Here is a 24,460-nt window from a genome sequence, read left to right on the forward strand (position 1 = left end):
TCTCACTACAGCAAATTATCAGAGATCCTAAGGTACAGAGAAACAAGTTTTGCACTTCTGATAAGTGAGATTTGGAAAGTCAGTCACCCTAGGTGCTTTTGCATAAAGTGATCTCCTCCCGGTTACAAGAAAACCAGACCGTTCTTTCCATCACGTTGTCTCCAGCTGCAGCCAAACTCTGCATTAACACCTGCCTTCCAGCCTTCGTTACTTCCTTCACAGATACTCTCTTCACAGAGTCCAGCACACATGGAGCCCTTGTATCAGTCTTCATTTCAAACAGCCTCACTTTAACTTCTGGGCCCAGATTTTATGTTACTTTGCTGACTTTTGCAGCAAAACTGTTGTACTAGCCCTCATTTAAGTGTGCTGTATAGCCCAGAGACTGCTCTTTTCTACTTTGTATTCTGAAAGACTAGCTAAACACAATGATATCAAACTATAGTCTTGGAGTGATGCTGTTTATAGCAGACTCTATAGGTATTGTACCCTAAGCAGACAGATCTGCTCAGTGTGTTTGTGTGGAGCTGACCAACAGTTTGTGCCAATTTACTATTCTTTTCCTTAGATCCACTTTGTCAAGCCAGATATAAGCTTCCCCGATCAATGTCTTTTTCATAAACTTCCCTCCATTGGAGACAAGAAGAATCTGGGAAAATAATAATAATAATAACAAATAGTTATCAAATTGCATAGTAACATACTGCATTTGCTAGCAATAATGAAAGATGCAGAAATATTGAGCTCTGATTTGGTACCCACAGAAAAGAAACAGTGACCATAACCCTATATAGTCACCTTCCCAATAGAAAGCAAATCCTGTGAAAACTGAACCTTTCTTCTACTATAACAAATAGAACATGACAATCTTTAAGTTTAGTGAGCAATGTATTCACCTGCTACTTACCAAAGACAAACACAAGGTCAAGTTTTAAGTTACAGGGTAGAGCTCTATGAAGGTAAAGTACTAGCTCTTTGTAAGTGTGTGGAAGTGGCAGGGTGTCCTGCATATAGGCTGAAACTCAGAGCAGACTAGTGTGTGAGACAATCTAGAGTTCTGGTTCCTGACCTCAGCATGTGGTATTCTAACTTGAAATGGAGAGCTGGTCTAAAATCTCACTTCTGCTATGGCTCTGCTGAGAGCCTACCCAGCAAGTGTGAGCTATGAAGGCTGGATGTTCAACACTACCCCTGACAGGGAGAGAAAATAGGCATATTTTTGTCCAGCTAAGCAGGTTCATACCATGCAAGCAATAGGCTTCTCTGAAAGACTTGATTACTTCAGTGGATCTATAGGTTCATTCTATGTGTTTCTGGAAGAAATATGTTTGATAATATATATACTTCAGGGGGTGAGTTATAGCTACACAGTCAGACAAATTTTAGCATTTCTTAATTATTGAGTAAAAGAAAAAGCACTAATGAAAAATTGTATTTCCATGAAAGGTTCGGCAGCAGGTTTATAATATTCAGTCACTGAGCAAACTCTGGCAATGAGCAAGAGCAGCTATTGATAACAGTAGGGGACTGTCACCCACTGTGTGAAGCAGTAGGACAGAAAATAGATTATTTTATTGTTTAGTTTCAAAGATCCAAGCTAGCAGAAGAATGTCAGAGCTCAAGGATTCTGTACTCCACTGAGATAACTTCTTCATACAGCAATAAGCATGTAACAGAAATGTAGAAAACCTTTTTTCCAGTAATAAAGAACTTTGAATTTTATATTCTGATTTGGGAAACAAAGTAAAAAAAAAAGAGAAAATTTTACATTGTGATGGATTTTTTTTATTCTTTAAATTTGCAATAATTTTCTTGGTTGAGCTTTCAAGTTCCCTGTCAATTTTGACATCAATTGGCAAGTAATGTATCTACCCAGATAACTTAGACTCTTACATGCCCATTAGTCAGCAGGTTTGAGGAGGGAAGATCAAATGACTCTTAAGCACTGAGATAGTAGGGAACTCCACTCATCAGAAAGTTTGTCCTTGGGGAAAACAAGCAGCTTGCCTCCACTACTGGTGACTTTCTAGCCTGGTTCGCTTGGTTCAGTATTTCCTGAAGAAATGGATGGCCCAGAAGCTGGAAAACCAAATCAGCACATCTGTGAAAAACATTCTTCTGGGATTTTCTGATTATGCTCACATAGGACATTATGTATTTCTAATTGCAGCATGACAGCCCATCAGAAGCCAGCTACAGAACAAGGCAAAGGAGCCAGGAGCTCAGTGCTTTCCAGAAGGGTCCTAGGTGGGTTGCCAAGGAACAGGGAAATTGGGGAAGAAAGCAAGCAATCTGCCAGGGACTGAAGCAAGTGTCTGTCTGAAATCTGTCAAAATGTTTTCTGCAGAATGTTTTCATTCTGACACATCAACAGTTTTGGGACAGAAAAAAAATCTATCAAATTTTTCACCACTTTCTGTCCTTGATCCTTCTCACCATTCCTCCCAGCTGGATCTCAAGTACCTATCTTCTCTAGCTTGTCTGTCTCTCAGCCTCATTTCTTCCCTGCTCCAGACTTCAAATTCCAGACTTGTTATCCATTTCTCCTTCTTCCCAATACTCTTGAACAGAAAATTCTAGCTTGGTTTTATTTTCTCTCTAATTATTTTCTTCTTCATTTTTTTTTTCAATAGCCCATGGTCTCTTTTTTTTTCGCTAATATTCACAGGTTTTGCTGCTGACTTTCAGAGTGCAGACTCTTGTTCTCATTTTTGCCTTCAGCTGGTTCTCATGTTTCTTTACAATGTGCCTTCTACAATTACAGTGTTTGATCTCTTTTGACAAAGTTAATCTCTTGGACCCTAAATGTTCATCACTCATATTCAGCATTCAAATCAGTCAGCGGCATGTTGACTAAAGGAAAAAACTTACTGATCAATATGAACAGTCTGTAAGACCAGATGTAGTGAATCAGATAAAAAATCTCTTCAAGCAAATATTCTGCTTCCAAAAGTGTATCAGGCAGTGAATAAAGCAGAATACAAGAACAGGACAATCACGTAGAGCCAATTTTCCAAAATACTTACTATGCTCTGTGGATCATTGACTTCCTGACTCACAGGAGATATGTTTATATTTAACAGACTATGTGGCAATTTGTCCAATCATTTTCTCCACTTACTTTTTTCACTAAAATATTTAGTATCCACAATATATTATGGTAATTTTTCAGCTGAAAGTCCAAGTTATGTGAAAAAGAAACACTTTTTTGTTTGTTTTAAATTTCTTCCTTGCTACATTTACATCCTTCATTCTTTTAGGTGTGCAGTACCAGTTTCTGAGGAGATGATGACAAGTTTCAGGCTGATTGTTCCTATGGTTACCTTCCTCATAATCTCCTTCCTTAACCTCTTGATGGCTTATATTTCAATAGGACTCTGTGAGTTCTTCTTCACAGGTCTACTTGCTCCTTATCATTTTCTCTTCAAACCACCGTTGGATGAAAAATTTTATGGGTATTTTAGCTCTTAAAACCCTGAATCTTCTCGTGTAATAGAACATCTTAAATACTCTTTTATGGAGCCAACAACGTGTCCTCATGGCCAAGAAGGCCAATGGCATCCTGGGATGCATCAAGAAGAGTGTGGCAAGCAGGTCAAGGGAGGTTCTTCTCCCTCTCTACTCTGCCCTGGTGAGGCACCATCTGGAATGTCCAGTTCTGGGCTGCTCAGCTCAAGAGGGACAGGGAAGTGCTGGAGAGGGTCCAGTGCAGGGCCATCAAGATATCAGGGGACTGGAACATCTTTCAGAAGAGGAAAGTCTGTGGGAACTGGGGCTGTTTAGTCTGGAGAAGAGGAGACTGAGGGGTGATCTTATTAATATTTACAAATAAAGGGTGGGTATCAGGAGGCTGGGACATCCCTTTTTTCTATAGTAGCTAGTAACAGGACAAGGGGTAATGGGATGAAGCTGGAACACAAAAAGTTCCACTTAAACATAAGAAAAAACTATTTCACCGTGAGGGTGAGGGAGCATTGGAATAGGCTGCCCAGAGGGGTTGTGGAGTCTCCTTCCTTGGAGGTCTTCAAGATCCAGCTGGACATATTCCTATGTGACCTGATCTAGGTGAGCCTGCTTCTACAGGGGGGTTGGACTTCATGATTTCTAAAGGTCCCTTCCAACCCCTACCATTCTATGATTCTATGAATATTAGAACACCCTAACACAGGGAAAACAGTATGTTTTTGTTGACTTTGTTTTGCAAGTAACATTCATTTTGGCTTTAATTTTTATGATACAACCAATCAGCCTAACATAGGCATCTAGATAATCCAGTCTGACTTTAGTCACCAAAATGTAGCCAGCTTCTTAATGTCAGTGTTCCAGATTTAAAGGTGCATTAGGTGGATGTTAGTATGCTCAACAATTGCTCACACTTACTTTTAAGATTAGTATGCAGATACTCCTGGAATTCATCCTTTTCTATTGATTAGAGCAAGCCTGAATGTCTGGCTTACATTAGTAATTTATTCGTGTGAAAATAAATGAAGGTAAGTAAAGTTAATCCTACCTGTCAAAAAAGCAAATCTGACAAAATTATCAAATCTGTTTGAGTAACTAAAACGCAAGAGAGGGACTATTCCTGAATCAGTTCCACACATTATTTGATGTGCCACATACTCAAAATACCAACATCTCTTCTACAAATGTACATGAAGACTATTTGATTTGGCAAAACCATTAACTTTGCAGTGTCGGAAATTATGATTACTGTGCCTAATTCTAGGCACCACAACTTGCAAAGAAATTGAAGAATTGGAGAGAACAAGAAGATGATTAGGCATATAGGCAGCAGGACATATCAAAGACATTTGGCTTAGCCTGAAAAAATAGAGAGGAGAAATATGATAACAGCCTCTCAGTGTTTCCTTTTTCTTTACAAAAGGAAAGCATATCAGTTTTCCTCTGTGCTTTGTGAGAATACTTAAGGATAAGTGAACTTAATTTTAAAATATGCATATTTAACTCAGATATTACACTAAACTTTCTAAGTACATAGAAATAACTTCCTTCTGTAGGGGGTTTTAAAAACAGCTCAAGCCTAAAGCTTTCTGGTCTGTCTATAAAAACCCTCCATGTGAGATGATGGATTAAACCATTTTTAAAAGTCTCCTCCAACCTGATATTGCCATTATTATTGTGTTATTTCCTTTGTAAATTTAGCTTTTCAGCAAACAGCTGGAGTAGAAGATTGATCTCAAATGCCCAAAGCACAGCATGGACAACATCCAAAATTAGGTTTTAATAAAATGTGGAGTTACCTGAAGAGAATGCCCAGCAGGACTCAAGCTAAATCTAAACGTTTCATTGAACGAAGGCTCTCGGTCATGTCTGCATACCCTGGTTTTCTTCTTAATTACTCTCTTTTGGGTAGAGATATTGACAACGTACAACTTCACATACAGGTCTGGAGAAGAACAGTTCAATGAGTTAAATACCAAAGCTTTTAAATAATCATTGTTGCTAATGATTTCAACAGAGGAGAAGTGTTGTGATGAACTAGAGCATGGTACTTCATAGAGTCATTATTCACAGAGCCATTATTCACATGGTGTAGAAATGGAACCACCACACTAAATCCAAGGGAATTACTTTGTGTTGCAATGCTGTCATTAAAGGAACAAATACTTTGATGTCTTTATCTACGTTTGAAAACATTATCATTATCATGAGTTTTTAATTTTTAAAAAACTTTTTCACCAAAATACAATCATTTACTAGATATTGGTCTTTAATAAAAAAGGGTTATAATTTTTATGACATATAAAAAAAGGATTTTTTTTAACAATCAAAAGTAAATTTAAAAGAGGATTAACTTCTGAAAGTTAATTTGCTTCTAGAAAATGTTTTTCCTTTCATTAAAGTTGCTCATAAGAGAAAAGAAAAATCACTTCAAAAAGAATCCTATAGAATTTATTGCTCTGGTTAAGAAACAATTTTCTTTCTCAATTTAGTGATGATGTTAAATGGCTTCAGATACATCCTAGTTAATGTTATCAAAGCACGATGTAGATGGTTTCTATGTGATACCTGGAAGATGATCTGGAGATTTAAATTTGTATGTGATATTTCTGCACTGAAGGATTTCTACTATCAGTTGTTCACCATCTGTCTTCATTTCCTTCTTTAATGCAATCTTGATTTCACCCATAACTTGTGTTTTACCTGGAAAAGCAGAAAAAGCAACCCTCATTAACATAAAAATAAACTGAATGTACTTCCTAATTTGGAAATAGAGTTTTCAGTTCTCTTTAGGGTTTTTTTAGTTTGGGAGGAGGCTGTTGTGATTTTTTTTCAGGACAACTCATAATTTTTGGTTAGGGGCATAAGGATAACGTATTGCTTGGGTGAACACATGGTAGAAACATGCAGTACACTTGTACAACTAGATTATGTGGTCCAGAATGTATTTGCTTCATAGAAGTTTTTTCCCTTGAAACACAAAGTTCTCTAGGAATCATGACAATTCCTGTAATGGTCACTACAATTCACCTTTGTAGAAATTCACCTTTTCACCTTTACTACAGGATTCTGAATTTATCACATTAAAGAAAAAGGCAAGACAAAAAAAAACCCAAAACAAACAAACAAAAACACCCCCAACTCAAACCCCTCAAAAAGGAACATTCATCAGAGTCTTAAAAAGTAAGATACTGAAAGACAATGAATTAAGACTTTGATGACATTTCACCTTCTTATGTATATGGAGGAATATCATGCTCACAGTTTAGATAGAAGTGCTCAATGTGACCTTTAAATTAAAGATGATTTCCCTTACATGTAGAAATACAGGCCCGTTATCCCTATATTGTACGGATCTCTTTCTAAACCGGTCCTGAGATGAAGGCACAGAACCAAATGTAAGCAAAGTAATTTTACCTTCCCCCTGCCTGTCCTCCCACAAAATTTTAATGAAGCCAGACAGAGTAAAGTAGGGCTACACTTTATATATCAGGAAGGTGGTATAAGCAGAGCCCATGCCCTCAACTCAGTGTTGTATGTAACAGCATCATGTCATAATAAGAGTTGTGCATCTATATATATATTGTCCTGCTAGTATAATATTTCACCGCCCTCTTCTCCTTCAACATTAGTTAAAAAGAAAACAAACCATTAAGACCCTGGGAATCTTTATTACCTAGTTTCTGGTGCCAGCAGGCTGAAGCTTTAAAGCATTACCAGGAAATTCTAGAAACTGATGCCAAGATGTTGTAAGGAGCAAAGCTTACTGTTTACAGAAAGTAAATGATACATCTGGAGAAGCTTCTCTCTTAAAAAGTAGAAAGTTACTAAGTAATATTTAGATGTCCAGGATAAATCATACATTCTACTGTTTTCTCTACTTAAAATATTTTGGGGGATTATGAATAAAAATTTAATAATGAATAATCACAGCTATGATCTGAGCTCCCAACTCTTTTCACAAACTGAAGCTTGAATTGAACTTGGTTACAGTTGATAAATTTGTAATTTGGCTTCAGCTGTGTCAGCATTTTACCCAGTTTGTTAGGTGAGAGAGGATCTCTTAGAAGGCAAGTGATTCTTTCACTATTTTTGTTCAACACAAAGCCCTTCCTATAGATTTTGACCTGCAATAATAGCAACTTGCTTTCTGCTATATGTTTATGCAAAGTGAATGAAGCTTTCATCATGTCATTGCAGCAGAGATCACCAGTAGTTGGGATGATAGAAGGAAAGATCAATAATGTCCATGTTGTTATTCATTAATCCATTATAATGCCCTTTTTCTAGAAACTCTTGAGTGCCCAGTGGGTACAGCTTGGCTAAACTGTGTATTTTGAATGCCTGGAGAGAGATATAAGAAAAAAATTATAATGCCTCCTCTGCTCTGTGGATAAACTATCAAAATCACTGATGAAGATATGATATACATGAAAGTTGTTACATAAATCTGCCTTTTTGATCAATATGGTTGTTGCACTGGCTCTGATATTTGATCACAAAAAAAAAAAAGCCCATAATGGACAGTTCTAGAAGAAACCTAACAGTAGTTTCAGGCTGTCCTTAGTTAACCACAGACTTTTCTGGAAAATATGCTCAGTTTCTTCTACTTTACTCCTCTTTTGTCCTTTAAGGTCTATTTGCAACAGCTGTTAGGACCTATTCTTTCTTGATTCCCTTAGTACTTTCTTTTTTATTTAGATGCACACTCAATCCAAAACAAGATAAGGTAATGCTTCCAGTAAATTAGATTGTGTTTGAAAATTCCAGCATCATTTCTCAGAATCTTCACAACAAACAATCCTACTTCACTCTTTCAGTCTCATGGGAAAAACAATGATCTTCAGCTGTCAGCACGTGAAGCTTGGTAGGTCTCTTGTGTTTCCATATTAATTTTCATTTGTCCTATATCATTCAGTGAAAAAAAATTAACACAAGCCTCTGCACTAAATTAAATCACCATTCCAAAACTTAGCAGAATTTTAAAGACTTGGAAGAGATTCCTATTCTGTTCCTTTCTTTCCCATACACATTCATTACACCTTTGACAGGTGTGTAAGAACAGAGCAAATGTACATTGGTTTGTTAGGCTGATTCTTCAAACGGAAGTAGAGATACATTGATGAGGGGAAGTATTAACACTGAGCTATTAAGAGAGTTCACAGTTAGCTGAGCTGGACACGAATATTCTTCAACTGATATGACAGAAATAAAATTGCTCAGGGTGTCATGGGATTGGATGACCCCTGAGAATTGCATTGGTAGGAATTACTCCAAATACACTACCTGACCACAATCTTTTGCATTCTTATATAAGTTTAGAAAATCTCAGTCATAAGTGACGTGAATGAAACTTATTGTGGGTATTTTAGTACATTAGATGTGATAAACAAATACTACAATGCATCTCTGAAACAAGTAAATACACTTGAAAGAGACATTGCATATATTTTTAAGAAAGTATTAATACGGCTTTCTAAGACACTGAGAAATAATTTGTAACGTGAATTTTAATATTTGCCTCAATGGTGATGAATTCCAAAGGAAACAGGTACAAATCAGGATAATACAGTGGCAAAGAACCATATAGTAAAGAACTAAAAGCATTATTTTCTAATTTATCTGAGGAATCAGGAACTAGAAAAAAGATGAAATTGTTTTCTACAGATACATGATAAATATTGAAAGCAGTAAGACTTTTTTAAGCTGAATTTGTGTGATATTTTACATGCTACATGTATGTCAAATGAAGACTTATAGATGTACTGCAAGAGGACCACAGGTATGCTCAGAAGCATTGTGTCCACTTTAGGAGCACATTAACGGTAGCTATACAACTCTTTAAAATATATAGCTATGATTAAATACATCATTGGTTTTTATTTGGCAGTACATCTCCTTTTAGGGAACTATATTTATTAAAAATCCATTAATAGTTAAGAGGTTATATTAATTAACTAAATTGCTACAAGGTATTTGAGAAGTCAAGGGGTTTAAATCTTCTATGGTGATAGTAACCTGAGCTGTTGCTCTTATAGAACTGTCACACCTCATGGTGTGAAAGGTTAATTAGTCTTGAATGCTGCTGTAAATCACAGGCTGTGTCAATTGCACTCTTGTCAATTTCTAGGGAATGATATCTGTGGATTGTGCTCCCATCCCTTTTTGATTAAATCCTTATCAAACAAAACAACTCAAGACAGTAGGAAATAGCTGTTTCCCATTGTTCTGTGTTGTCAAGGCTAATTCAGCAATGTATTTAAACGAGCAGGTAAATCTCACTGAACAATGGCAGACATTTCATTCAGTTTAATATATGTATATTTTTGAGCTAATTTATATATATCTCTTACAATAATACTCTTTGAATTGCCTTCTGAGATTGACTATGTCTGTTTGCATAGATGACTAAGTATGAGTAGGTTAAACTTGGAGATTTGAATATGAGATGCTTAAATACTGATGAGAATCATATTAGAACAGTCTTCTGGATAGATACCAGATAGCTAGAAAACAGAATACATAAACTGACATTTTGTTCTATGTCTGTGTATATGTTACTAGAGGCTCATTGTGTTCCAGAAGAGTGACTGGGAGTATTGGAGCAGTGGAATTAGAAGCTAAACAGGAGGAAGGGGAATACAGACAATCATTTCTCAGCATTTTCTTTTTTCCAAACACAGTTTATAACAGATTTTTTTTCCAAAATAGGTAAAAAATGCTCTCATGGAGCTTCAAGAGTCATGCACTTTATAGTCAAGGATTTAAATTCAGAGAAAAGTCTTTCCAAGCAGTCTTCAGTGAGATTGCCCTACTGAGTGGGTTTTTAAAATTCCTTACAGCTCAGATCCTATTACTACTACAGATGCTGGAAAAGATCAGCAAGTGTGAAAAAATCCAAACAAATTAAAAAACTCCATAAAACTCTCCCAGCTTTACTTTTGTACACTTTGTGGCTACACTAAGATTAATATTCCTTATCAATTCTGTATGTAGAAGAGAAAGAAACACAGAGCCACGCTTGATTTAGCAGGTTTTCTCCTCCTATTTTTCCTTTTATGTGTGTGTGTGTGTTCAGAGACATGGCTGCATTTCAAGAATAATATTCACTCTTTCAGGGTTTATTTCTATACTTTTCTGATTACAAATACTCATTTCGGTTCCACTTTTTTGAAAGCACTCAGAGAGCAATCCCAGGTGTCTAAATGTTGGTGCAGGACTACTTGCGCTACTGCTACAGACAAGCTTCATTTAAAGAAGACTAGACACATCCACACTGCCTTGCCATTAGCCATGTCTTCTTATTGTCTTGCAGCAGGAACATAAAAGTGAGGAAGTTTTGGTGATATTTTAGTGCAAAGAGCCTGAGAAAATTAGAGTTGTTTCATTGTAGCATGATGATGTTGGTACATAGACAGGATGATTCTGCCCTGGGGGATGGCAAGCGAGAATGTTAGAGTATTCCGTGGTATAGGTCTAGCTGTGTTAGTGCTGACAATCAGTATAGAGCACAAAGAAAGAAGCACAGCCTCTGTGCTGTTGATAGATGAGCAAACTGTTTCAAGAGCCTAGGTTTTGTCTGAGAAAGAGCAAGCTAGTTTTTGCTAAAAGATTTCCCATGGAAAATTAAAATCAATCAATATGGAAATTAAAGAATCAAGGAGTCAAGCAAGGAGAGAAATTATGTGACAGTGCAAATAACCATTACAAGGCTACATGATGTAACTCTGTAAATGTTCTCCACAGAGTTTTGTATTAGTAGCTTCTGGTATTTGGTGCTCGTTGCATTTAGTGAGTGTTTCCCATGAGGAAACTAAAGTGAATGAAATCTGTCTCCCAACTTATCTTCAAAGCATTTCTGAGTATAACATGAAGTATTGCTTCTTCTGACTCTGTTACGTTTATAATTCTGAAAGAGTAAGTAATAAGTAAGTAATAAGCCTTAGACTTTCCATAGTCTTTCTTTCAGTCTAGGATGAAAAGATAAGTAACGATTAGTATACTGTCATCATAAGAACATGATTAGAAGACTTCTTTTGTCAGTTTTTTTATGTCTTTTTCTATTTTGATATCCTGAAAAACTAAATTAACACACCTCGGAGAACTCTGTACAGTGTTTATTGATAGAATACAGGCATTTCTTTCGTGTATTTTACTGGTGTTTTTCTCATAATGATCTGGACTTGATGTAACCATAGTTATCTCTAACACTATGTAAAGAGACATCATGTCTTCCAGAATTAAACAACTCAAATGTTTCTTATGTAACCGTATTTCTTAAAGTCTTGGATTCAACTATATTAGAGTATGTAACAGTTATCATATCTAGTAGCATGTCACAAAATCTAAGGAATCCAAGGTGGGTGCTTGAGGACGATTCAAAAAAGGAAAATTTACAACTTCAAATACAGGACATGATAAAAGAGGATTCATAAATATGGGTTCTGTCCAAAGGTCCCCATCATTTAGTAGTATTCTCTATTCTTGTATTTCATCTCTGTGCCTAATCTCAGAGGTGGAGATAACATCTACTGCTCTAAGAGTTGTTTGGATTAATAACTGTGACTGGGTATACTGTAAAAACAGAGACTTTGACCATGTGAATATAAACAGGACTTTGGTTTATGATCCCTAATCTCATAAGAAAACACAAATATAAAGGCTGATGATAATCCATGAAACTCATGCAGACATAATTATATGTCTAACAGAGTGCGGTTGTAGCAAGGAATATGTTTCTGCTGGGTTTCTTTAACACTATTTTGAGAACTAGAAGTCCCTTCTCCAGCAGAGAGTAGGGCTTTGGGAAAACAAGATAACATCATCTTATTGCAACAAATAATGCAGTATTACTGCAAATACAAGCATTTATAATTTACATTTCAGTATTAGAGTTAAATAGCCCCAACTGCTTTTCTAAAATTAAATATACCAAGAATTCAAAATATCAGCCAAAACCTTCCAGTCTTTTTTCTTAGCAAACCTTTCTCTCCTTCCCTTTTTAAAAAAATTTGACATCCCACCAGTTACTTGTAATACCAGTTGTTTGTATTTTCATCCTCTTGCTGTGATATGAACTACTGACAAAGCTATTGTGGAATAATGATGGATGAGTTTTATAAACAATGCCTCCCAAAGTTTACAGGTTCCAACTTTTTCTGCCTTTTGTTTTGTCTTTCACCTTTCTCCCACATATTTCTTTTTCCCTGAAAACTGACACAATTTTCCCTGTACGCTGGTTTTATCTTTGTGTTCTCTACTGTAAGAAAAATCAGATGTTTTAAATAGATCTTGGTTTTACTGGATTAGGACTTTCTCAACACCACAACAGTGTTGGAACAGTTAAACACTGGAACAGGCTGCCCAGGAAGGTGGTGGAATCCCCATCCCTGGAGATATTTAAAAGACATATAGATGAGGTGTTGAGGGACGTGGTTTAGTGTTGGGCTCAGCAGTGTGATGTTAGTGGTTGGACTGATGATCTTAAAGATCTTTTCCAAGCAAAATGATTCTATGATTCAATAAAGGTGCTCTCACTACACAGATGAATTTGTATACATGCAGGTTCTGAAATTCATTGCTCCTCTTACGATTGGATACCCAGCCTGCCCTAGATGGTGATATCAAGTGTCATTGGACAAACTAAAGCTCAGAGTAAAGGCTGTTCCTTGCTCTGAAGAGAAGTTGCAGCCACTGAAGGTCCTTGCTATGTATTCAAAGTCTCTCATCTGCCTATACAAAGGCTAGGTGGTGTTATATGTGAACAGTTCAGGATACTACAATTTATTCCCTCCCTTACCTGATGTAGGTAGGGATGCTGTCTGTAGGCAGCCATGCTGCTCTGAAATGGTAAATGCTATCAGTCCAACTTGTGCAGATGGGCTCCCTCTGGGATATATGGATACTCTTCAGTAGCAGCAGGCATGAACCAAGGGAACTACTTTCTCTTTTTCTTTCACTTTCCTTACTCTGAAGATATCAACCACTGTGAGCAGACTGTATATTATGAGACGAGCAAAAAAAATTCAGATCTTTCATTAATATCTCCCTGTCTCCTCTGATTTGATGTGCATACAATCATATAATGTGAGAGAGGAGCAGAATTGAGAAACTTGCTCATAATAAACCCAACTTACAATTTTGTGGGCATTGAGAGTGTTATTTGTCTTTAAAGCACAGGGATATGAAGAAGATGACAATTTTATGATTCTTAGAACTAGCAGGCTCATTGTCCACAAAATTTTGACTTTACTAGTGCAAAAATTCTGTACATCTAGAATTCTTAGTAGGATTAAGCAAAGAATACTTGAGGGAAAATACTTTTCAGGTTTTATTTTCAGATGAAATAAAACAGTTGTGCAAAAGGCCTTTTGAAAGCAAAGAAACCTTTATGCCTGTTGACATTTTGAGATCTGAAATATTTGTCAGAAAAAAACCCAAATTCACTCTGTTCTGTTTACTGGTCACCACATGCACGCATCTCTTTCACAGATTCAATTTTTAAAAAATTAATTAAAAATAAATAATTCATCCTAAAAGGCAAAAGAAGATAATGTGGGTTCTGGACTGATACTATATGGAAAAACTTTTAGCCTAAAGCGATTTTGGCTAAATTTTGGGGAAAATATTACTGATGCTTCACACATACTCAAATATAAAGAAATAAAAATCAAAGGCATGCACAAAACCAGTTTTAGCAGGCTCTTTTTTTGTTAGATGGCATTCAAAAATGTTGTAGGAAAAGGTTAATAAGGAAGCAGGAAGCGGTTAATGAGGCAATGACATTAGAGAAGATGAATTAGAGAAGAAAGTTTCACTAGCATCAGAAGCTCTCCGCATCTGTGACCTAAAGGGTAGAACAACGGATCACAGATTTCTTCAGGATTTCTTCAATATTTTAATGACACTGGTCCCTGCATTATAGAGGCATTTGGAATAAATGGAGGGAAGATCATAAGAACTGTAAATATAATATTCAACTGGTTTACGTGATCAGAGTTGACCACAGAGTTTTTAAAGATGAAGATTAGTACAAAATACCCATATTTGACAGTTGGTAGGTAGGAGAATAAAAATGGATTGAGGGAATGAAGAGATTACAAAACTTTTAATTAGAGAAATAATTAATAGTACATCCTACTAGATATCTATTATTTATACTTATTTATACTCATTTGTATTTCTATGGAAGGGAAACCTTATGTCCTAAGGTGATTATTCTCTCAAGAACCTCTCTACAATTCATTCAAATATCAGAATTCCTTCAAATTCAGCTTTTATTTAGAAAAATACACTAATCATTAGGAAGTTTAGGTGTATAACTTAAATGTTGTAGTATGTAGGCATGGTATCTCCTTAAACTTCTATCTTAGAATGGATAAATGCCTTCTGGAGATGCCTGCCTTGTGTTTCCAATGACAGTTGAGAGGTGCTGGCTTTAATTTAGCAAGTTGAGTTTTAAACAGTGGAATTAGGTTAGAAGTAACATAATGCAAATCTATAGCACTATAGTTTTCCATAAATTCAATGAGAGAAAGCTAAAATGATAGTTAAAAGCGTTCTTGTTATTTTAATTGAACATCAAAGATAGGTGCTGCCTGGATCTGAAAGAGGGAATTATGCAGCCTTATGTCTCAGAAGGCAAAATTCTCTTCAACCACCTTTGCTCGCTTTCATCCTCACCATAAATCACTGCCTGAGACTAAATATACTTTTACAGTCTTCTCTTCACAATTTTAGCATCTTACATAAGGAGATATATCAGATGCTGCTAATTCAGCTGCATAAGAGATGACTTGCCACAGCACATCTGAAATTTTGATGATGAAAGGCTTACTTTGCCTCGGCTTTTGTATGGACAAAAGTACATACAGGGGAAAGAAGAAAATCATTTAATGACATATATACAGAGCAATCTGAACATTCATTATTTGAAGCCTGTTCTATTGCAGCTTTACTAAGGATAAAATGTGGTGCTAAAGTGAGAAGAAATTTGTCAACTGTCATTTAAAACCTGTATTTGACATAACCAAAGTTCAGTATTTAGCATAATACTACAATAATCTTTGTGTTATACAGTATAAATGTTCTGGTAAAGTAGGACAAGTGAGTCTGCACGCTCTTTTTCCATGTCAGTATGTGAACACACAATGGGTTTTACCTATACAAAACAAGGAGGATTTTGCTAAATTTTGCTTAGGTTCTCATTTAAATGCTGACAGATTTTAAGCTTATTTACCTCTCTCATGGCAAAAACATTTTTTATCTTCTTTTTTTAGTTTTGATATGCAAGTTTTTGAGAGTTTGACAATACAGTCTGAAATAAAAAAAATTGCTTCTGACCCAACCTCCACTCTCTGTGTCAAAGTAATGAAAAAGTTTACACCTTCTCGCTATATCTGTATAGACAAAGATGTGATCATCACAATAGTTTTATTTACTTTTTGTCCACTTGATGTAATGAAATTTTGGCTTGAACTACTAAAAACCCCAGGAAATGGATTAAAGTCCATTTGTTTTGTATTATAACATAATGAAAGTGTAATGGATATAATATGAGCACTTAAAGATAAGTGAAATGACTCCCACCGATGGTAGCAAGAGGTAATACAAAAATTCCTCAAAGATATAATAAAGAAGATCAAATAATTATAAATATTAAATAATAGGTAGTAGTGTATCAGAAAGGAAAAAAACAAGACTGAGAAGTATGTTTTGTGTACTATTTATATTTGTGAATAGAAAAAGAAAACAATGCTTTGTAAAGATTATTTTACACTTTTGATGTAAACATCACCAAACCTAAATTTAAATACACAGGTGGCTTAGAGAATGTTGTAAGAACAACATGTTTTTTAAAAACAGTCAAAAATGAAAGCAATGAAACCAAAGACTGTGTTTCTGAAAAGTGTTCTGTTAGGAAATCTACTGACCATGCAGGAAGCAGATTGACATGAAAAAAAAAGTTTATTTATATAATATCTGCCAAATATGTAGGCCAGACAAAAGCAAAATCAGTCATATTGCATTTAAATGTGATATGTTGCATTATAGAAACACCTAGGAACTTCCCCATTTGCTTTGGCAGATAACTGTCCAGTTGGTGATTTTTCACTCCTTTCAGTGTTTTAGATACATGGTCTGATGAAACAACAACAAAAAAACCCCTCAAAGGTAGAAGGATAAAATTAGACGCAGGTCTTTAAAAAATTCAAATCATTAGAAAGAGAAACAGAAAAACAGCTTCATGATGAAGTGCTTACTTCAGGAGTAGATAGCTGTTACCTACACATCCACTACTGGCTTAGGTTTACTGGGCACACTAAAAATTTTAAGAGTGGTAACAAAACCAGGAAAAAATATTGATGTTTTCTGTCTTAGCAGTGCAAATAATTGAATATTTTCAATACTTTTCCTTTTGTCATAAAGCTGTTCTATTGCAGTAAAGTATACAGTGTGAATAGAAATTTATGTAAGAACCATATACGATGTGTCTTCATTCCAGTTAGCTTTGAGAGTGGTTCATTGCACATTTACTGCACAGACAATAAGCACTGAGCCTGCACTGCTAGTGCAGTGGAACAAGCTGTTTCATTTCACAGCTTGGCCAAGTCATTTATAGCCCATAAAAAATTACTTAACACATGGTGGCATATGTAATTCTATAAAGCTTTCTTTGAGAAGGAGGTGGAAGATGGCATTTGTGTACACAAATATATCCATACACATACTCAAGCTAACGCAATATGTTAGCACTCGTTTGTGCTATAAACCTAGTAGGCACATGATCGTGGTAACTGAAGATGAAAATTTTTGGTAAGAACCTGCCTATTCATTCCTCACATCATGATTTTCAGATTCCCCCTTAGATTTATACTGCAGCTCTGAGGCTCTTCAGTGAAATATGCTTAAAGTCTTGCTCATACCTCCCTGGAACTACATACTGGTGAGCACAGTCGTGTGTGCTGCACAGCTTGCGTACCAGAGCAGATGCTTCTGCACTGACTGCTCGTGTGGAAGACAGGTAATACTATTATATTAATAGATTTTCTTTTACGTACTTACATTGCATTCTAAAGTGGTAGCAGCCCACTGTTGAGATGTTATTTCTCGATCATTAAATAAGAATGATTACTGAAATAATTGTTGTTAATAGGACTACTAAATATAAGACTATGAGAAACTACCTATTTGGTGTGATAGTAAGAGCTGTGATAATTTTTAAAAAGCTCATTTTGTGTCTAATATATGAAAAAAAGTAAAATCTGTCTTCAGGGACCACCACAGTATTTTGTGGCTGGCTATAGAGAACCTAGGAAATTTTAGCACAAAAATGAATACTAGTAATTACTACTGGGATTCAACTACATGCATAATTTGTCCAACAGAGCAATGAAGGATGATCCTTTCTGTTAATTGGGATAAACATGGAATGAGTTCAGTCAAAACTCGAAAAATGTGTTAATCCAAATTTTGTTCAGGAGGGATGGGTAGAAATGTTATGTAGAGTATTCCACAGTGTTATGCAGAATTCAGAGTTCTACAGTCTCTGGAGGACTGCATCGAAGTATTGCTTACAACAATGTGGAGGTAGTTTCTAAAGTTGTTACTAGTTTGGAGAAATATAATTTTACCTTTCAGCTCCTGACCAGTCTTCTGTCAAATGCATTTTTGTTTTGTTTTGTTTTGTTTTAAGTTGGTAACTTTTCATCAGAAATCTTTCCACTCTAAAGTATCTATTTTTCATTGAAATACACACTTTACATTTTCCCTCTCATTCAGCACTGAGCAAAGTCATTATTTTCCCTCTCATTCAGCACTGAGCAAAGTCATTATTCTTCATTTCATGCAATGCTGATTCCCTCAAACTGCTGTAACAGACAGATAAAGTTGGTATTTCATTGCACTGTTGAACTGCTTTGTGTGGTTAAAGTCCACAGAGATACATTTGAATAGAAAAACCTGGAACAGAAGAAAAAACAAAGAGAAAGTATAGTACTAACATAAATGCACTCATACTGCTTTTGATGAAGACCGAAATAATGGAAAGAAAAACATTAAGGGAAAGTGTTCTCCTATTTACAACGTTTATGAACTGGGAAGAAAACTATTAAGTAAATAGAAGATTATTAAATATATCCATGCTCCACATGAACTAAATGGCTCTGTAGAAGAGGTCTCAGTCTTCTATGGGGGTGAAAATACCAAAAATATTTCTGAGTTTTTGAACTTTCATAAGGAATAGGAGAGACTGTTGAATTCTTCTTACCAAGAAAGGAGAGCTGAGAATTACAGGTTTTAGAAAACCAAAAGGGCCTACTCTTGAATAATGGGAGAATAGGATAATTTGGTAGCAGAGGTGCAAGAATAAAAACAAGTTTTATAGGGAAAGACTGAAAATTTTCCAATATGATGAACTAAAAGATTAATTCCAGACTTTTAAGAGTGAGAAAAAAAAAGTCAGAGACTGAATATGGTCATCTCACATCTCCCCCTGGTGCCACACAGAACAGAGGTACTCTGTCCCCTGCTCTGTCAGCTGAGAGTGTGCCATAAGTAAGCGATCTGGAGGCTATGATCTGACCTTCACCCAGATCTGACAATAATTCCACTTGAAACTGAGAATCCTTTACGATGAAAGTTTTCTGAAATCTATGTGTCCTCGAAAAGGTGAATCAGAAAACACACATGTATTTGTATTTAAATACGGCTGGCTGACTGGCTTAAAGTCACTGAAGCAAATACCATCTATTTGCAGGTAGAAAAAAAACCTCAACCCTTTTGTATTTCATTAACAATATTTTACTGATCCTAGGCAGTATGTATGCAGTCAGACTTGTATAATTAACTGAATATTTTCAATAAAGAATACAAAGAAGTATCTCGTAGCGAGCTAATGCTCTGGCATCTCCTATAGATTTATTTTCTGTCAACTATCTTTAAACAGAAATGAGGGGTTTTTTTTCCTGTCTCCTGCCCCAATACAGTGAGACTGCTTTGACAGTTAATGTCTCATAAACTTTCTGCACTAAGGCCAACATTCGTGATTTAACTTTCATGTTTTTATCAAGAATCTTTGAAATTTAGTACTGTTCTTTTGAAGATGACTACTGAAGTCTTGCTCATAATTTATATCTAAAAATTAAAGCTGTGCATATGGGACTTGAAAGCAGGGTTTTGCAAGACCTCACAAACTGAAAGTGCAACATAGATCCTTTGCATAACATGATTTAAAACTTGTCTGGTGGTTTTTGAAATGTAAAATACCTGAGACCTGGAAACATATTATTACTGTTGGATACTCATTACAAATTTTTAATATAATATAGCAAACATTTTATTTGCAATCATCAACCATGAATATCATTCCATTACCTGCAGAAATTACACAGGCTTTCAAAAGTTTGAATCAATTTAGAACAGAAAGTGAAAAGGTCTTGTTTTAACTAAAAATGAATATATATTTCCTGAATTTCGAAATTACTCAGGAAGCATCCTATACTGTAAGAGAGAATATTGAATAAAAATCTGATATACATAATCTGAAGAAAGATGCCTCATCCCAAAGAGTCTTGAACAACATAAAGAATATTTTAAAACTCTACAGTGCTACCTTTTCAGAAATTCTAAAGAAACATGATTCGTCTACTCAATATCTGCTTAGAATTGGTTCAAAGGTATGAAACTGCACTGTCTCTTAAGGTACTGTTCATGAAGAATGACTTACTGAGCTGGTGCCAGGTCATGCTTAGTTACCATGCCAGCTGACATACTCAGTATCACTAGACAAAACCTTGTGAAGAAGAGTAAATGAAGCTCCTGTTTCATTACCCCACGGAAGAACCACAGAAGAAGCTTGCAACTTAAATGTTATTTGTTAGAAATCTGATCGACGCAAATTCCTTCTGTATCCATGAGGAAAAACTGTCATTGTAGGTATAAAATCTTACAGAGTACAAGTCTTTTAATTCTAAGTCAGAAAAAATACTAACAGCTGCAGAAAATCTTAGAAATAAATTAAAGTGCTTAATGTGTATGTTGAATATTAAATGAATGAAGAGCAAGAAAAATTCATAGGATCTGAAGACCAGTCAGTAGTTTTCATTAAAACTTGACATTATTTAGTGACTTGAACTGCTTTTCACTGAGTTCACAGCAAAAATAATTGATCACTGAGAACATAACCATAAAAATAAAAGTAGGAGTATTATTTAATCATGGTAATATTGAGCATAGATTAGCACAGTAACAGTAACAAAGTCATTAAAGAACATTTTGGATTACAATCTTCCTCTTGAAAGGAATTATGTTTACCCAATAGTCTACAAGCCAACTTTTTAAGTACTAATAAGTATGATTGGATCTGAATTCAACTTTGTTAAATTCAAAGTACAGTATCTGGATCCATCACGCTCTTGTTTGCTTCCCTGAGAGCAATATCAAACTGCTTATTTGATTTGGAAAATATTATACATTCATACTCTGACTATTCCAATGGGCTTATTTACTGTGGTGGTAGCAGTAATTATATCTGTAAGGTGTTTTATCATGTGAAAGACAGCGCTGTACAATTGAAGAACCCGAAGTCTATGTTCTGTCATAGAATCATAGAATGGTGGGAAGGGATCTTTAGAGATCATCAGTCCAACCCCCTGGTCAAAGCAGGTCCACCTAGATCAGGTCAGCACAATTTAACCTCTTATGATCACATGTATCAGAGCTGTTCCCTTGTTAGAGGTTTCACAAGCAAAATTTTGGGGATCCACTGCTGAAGTGCAAGTCTGTGAGTGCTATTGTATTCAGGTTCCTCTCAGTGGTGAACCCACAAGGTCTCTGTATTTGCAGCTCTTCCAAAGAGGAAGAGGCTGTATTTGTCAGTCAAATACTATCCTCAGGTTTGAAATTTGAGGACATACAACATAACTCAGGCCAACACTGTTTCTAACTTCTTTTACCATTTTCATTCCACCTTCTCGATAGAGTTTGGTTACAGGAAAGAATGCAGTCATTCTGAGCCATGGAGATGAGCAAATCTACATGGCTCAGAACCAAGGACATCGTAGCAATGTGGGAGACTGCAAACTTGATCCTGAAATGGCTTGCAAGATATCTAATTATCCTGAGCAAGGCACTCAACTTCAAATTTGGAAATAAAATTCATTCAATACAGTTCACTTGAACAAAAGATAAAATCTTCTGCATTAAGTAGAATTAAATCTGAGGTGCCCATCTTGATGTCATGTCACTTGTGCAAACTATTTTCTAGTGTTACCCAATCCAGCAGCAAAAATCATTATGTAATCCTGTTTTCTTTTTTAATTCTGAGTCATGTGGGATAGGATACAATATTCTTTGTGCATCTATGTTTTTGAGTGGTCTGCATTATATATTAATATTCATTATTTGCACAGAATTGTAAGTAATTAGAAGTAGGTCTTCTAATCAGAAAGGTCAGGCAACTACAGCTACTGACAGTAATTGCAACTAAATGTATATTGGTACTGTTCATTTCTTTTCTAACCTATTACAGAGAAACACAAAGAGACAGCATGACAAGGAGCTTTCAAGCTGAATTTCGTTCCTTTCTCCGTGTGACATATAAGCTGCAGTAAAGGAGTACTTTTTTTTATCAAGAATGCTTCAAGAGACATAAGGCAAGTCTGCTACCCTACTGAGCAATGTACTTTCTGATTTTGAAAGCTGTTTGTCATACTTGGAAAACAGGCATTGATAACACAGAATTAACTCCTCTACTGTCAAAGATGAAACTGCTGCCACTGGAAACTAGGAACACCGTTGCTGAGTGTTCCTCAATGCTTTACCCATAAAACCATCATCCCACTGCTCAAAGAAAAGGCAAAGAAAATCTGATTAGTTTGTTTTCTGTTATTTAGCAAAGATATCTTTTTAAAATAACTCCTTATTTACAAAGCCTATGGTGAGATATTCCAGGTCTTGCTAGCATATGTATGATAAGGAAAAAAAAAACCTAACTTATCTGTATGCAGTTGCAACAGGGAACTTCAGGCAATAGAACATAATTACTTGGAAGGAATCCAGCCAAATATACTATAGTGTTCAATGAACGTTTGCAGTAGATTGCTGATTTAAATTCTTCTTGGTAAGATATCTCCATAAAGAAAATAATACCATCTTTGGCATCAGTCTAAGCTGCAAAGAATATCTTTACCTGTAACTAATCAGTGATTCTTACTCATCTTAAAATGACATAAACAGGCACAGGCGCTGAAAGAGCTCTTCACACTCGTGCTTGATTCTTCCCACACAGCTTCCCTGACGTTATCTCCTTTAGCCATAGATGTTTTTACAGCTGCGTAGTGAACTAGCTGGCAGAAATGATCCGACTAACTGTCACCTCACACCCCCCACCCCGCATTTCCCCGCAATGTACTGATATTGAATTAGTCATCCAACTTGCTTCAGCAGATGCTTTATGCCACGCTGAAGGATGAAATAAGATTGAGAAAAGGAAATAATGGTATTTTTCAGCAACAATAATGGTTTATGGCAAAATGTGTGCTATGAAGCTGTTAATTTGGAGAGAAAATTACTTCTGGAGGTCATCAGTCCAACCCCATATTCACTGTAGGGTTAACTTCAAAATTAGATCAGGCTGGATGGAGTTTATTTGTTAACAGAGTTTTTAAAATCTCCAAGAAGGGCTGCACAGATCCTCTGGACAACCCTACTTAGTGTTTAACTACACTTAGGGTGATTTTTTTTTTTAATTTAATTTTCCTTATATTCAGTTGAAATTTCTCCTACTTCAGCTTGTGAATGTTGTCTATTTCCTTTTTTCTGTGGAGTTCTGTGAAGAGACTGGCTCCATCTTCTCTATACTATCCTATAAGGTAGTTAGCTCCCCATAAAGCAGCTCATTTCCCGAGGTATAAAGGAATTCTTAGTCCTTCCTTAATGACACTTGCACTGGCCCTTATCTGTCTTATTAACACTCTGAATCTCCTCAGTACCTCTAGAGGCCTCAACCCAGAGACATTGTTCCAGATGGGGCCTCACAAGCACGAAGTGGAAAGGAATCATCCATTCCTATGACGTGGTCCCTGTGCAGTTACTTTTGCAGGCAAGTATGCAGAACAGTGATCACAAAGCCATTTTCCAAATTAACATTCTTTAAAGAAAAGTTCTTTGTTTCATGGTCCCAGTGACATTCTCAGACAAAATCTGATCTGAAGAGTGCTTTAAACAAGTTCTGTTGGAGAAAACTAAGTGGACACCACACGTTATAAGATTAAGGCAAGTAAAATTTATTCCTTACTGGGAAAAAGACATTATCTCTAATGCCAGCACTGCCAGTATTTTTTAAATTGCCTTGGCCATCAATTTTGTGTTTTAAATTTTGCTCATTTTATGTAAGCCTAAAGAATATTGATCTGTTTTGTGATTCCCGAACTATTTCCCAACCGTTTGAAAACAAACAGTGGCACAAAATTCTCTTTTCATTATCCACTCATTTTACTGTCAACAATAAAGAAAAATTGCCTCAGGAAAAAAGCTTTAAATATAGCTGTGTGGTGCTATCAACAAGTTAGCACTGCTGCATGAAAGCAAGTACAGTTGTTTATTTGAGTTTTGCTGCAGGAGATAGAAATCAGTTGTACTGTAGCAGGAATGTAAGCCCAGTTCTTCATTGCTTTGGTTTTCTGCAGGGAGCTGGACAGATCAGATGCATAGTTCCTTCTGACTGGCCATATGTGGTTAGGTTTGCTCTGGTTGGTTGGGATTCCCAAAGGCTTCTAATACTCTGAATAAGTGTTCATGAAATAAACTGGACTAAGCTGAATATTAAGAGTTTATATAAAGACAGCTAGGTATTTCTCAGAAGGCGCAGGTTTGCTTCTGGCTCTTTGGCCCTATTGTTATGCTTACTGAAATCAAAGAGGAGATGTAACTGTCTTGATCATTTTTGTCAGCTATGTACAAGAGGTGTGATTGTGGCACAGGCTCTGAGCTCACGTGT

At 35.9% G+C, this 24,460-nt stretch overlaps 1 protein-coding gene across 1 annotated transcript in view; it reads right to left on the reverse strand.

Moving 5' to 3' along the window:
* Positions 1–508: 508 nt before the first annotated feature.
* The window catches only part of PCLO (piccolo presynaptic cytomatrix protein), a 355,223-nt gene continuing 331,271 nt past the window's right edge, over positions 509–24,460 (reverse strand). The window contains exons 25-27 of the mRNA XM_061989223.1: positions 6,031–6,165; positions 5,262–5,407; positions 509–649 (exon numbers count right to left, since the gene is read on the reverse strand). Of these exons, the coding sequence (XP_061845207.1) occupies positions 509–649; positions 5,262–5,407; positions 6,031–6,165 (422 nt within the window). The remainder of the gene's footprint in view (positions 650–5,261; positions 5,408–6,030; positions 6,166–24,460) is intronic.

The sequence above is a fragment of the Colius striatus genome, chromosome 1 (assembly GCF_028858725.1).
Source record: "Colius striatus isolate bColStr4 chromosome 1, bColStr4.1.hap1, whole genome shotgun sequence".
Classification (NCBI taxonomy): Eukaryota; Metazoa; Chordata; class Aves; order Coliiformes; family Coliidae; genus Colius; species Colius striatus.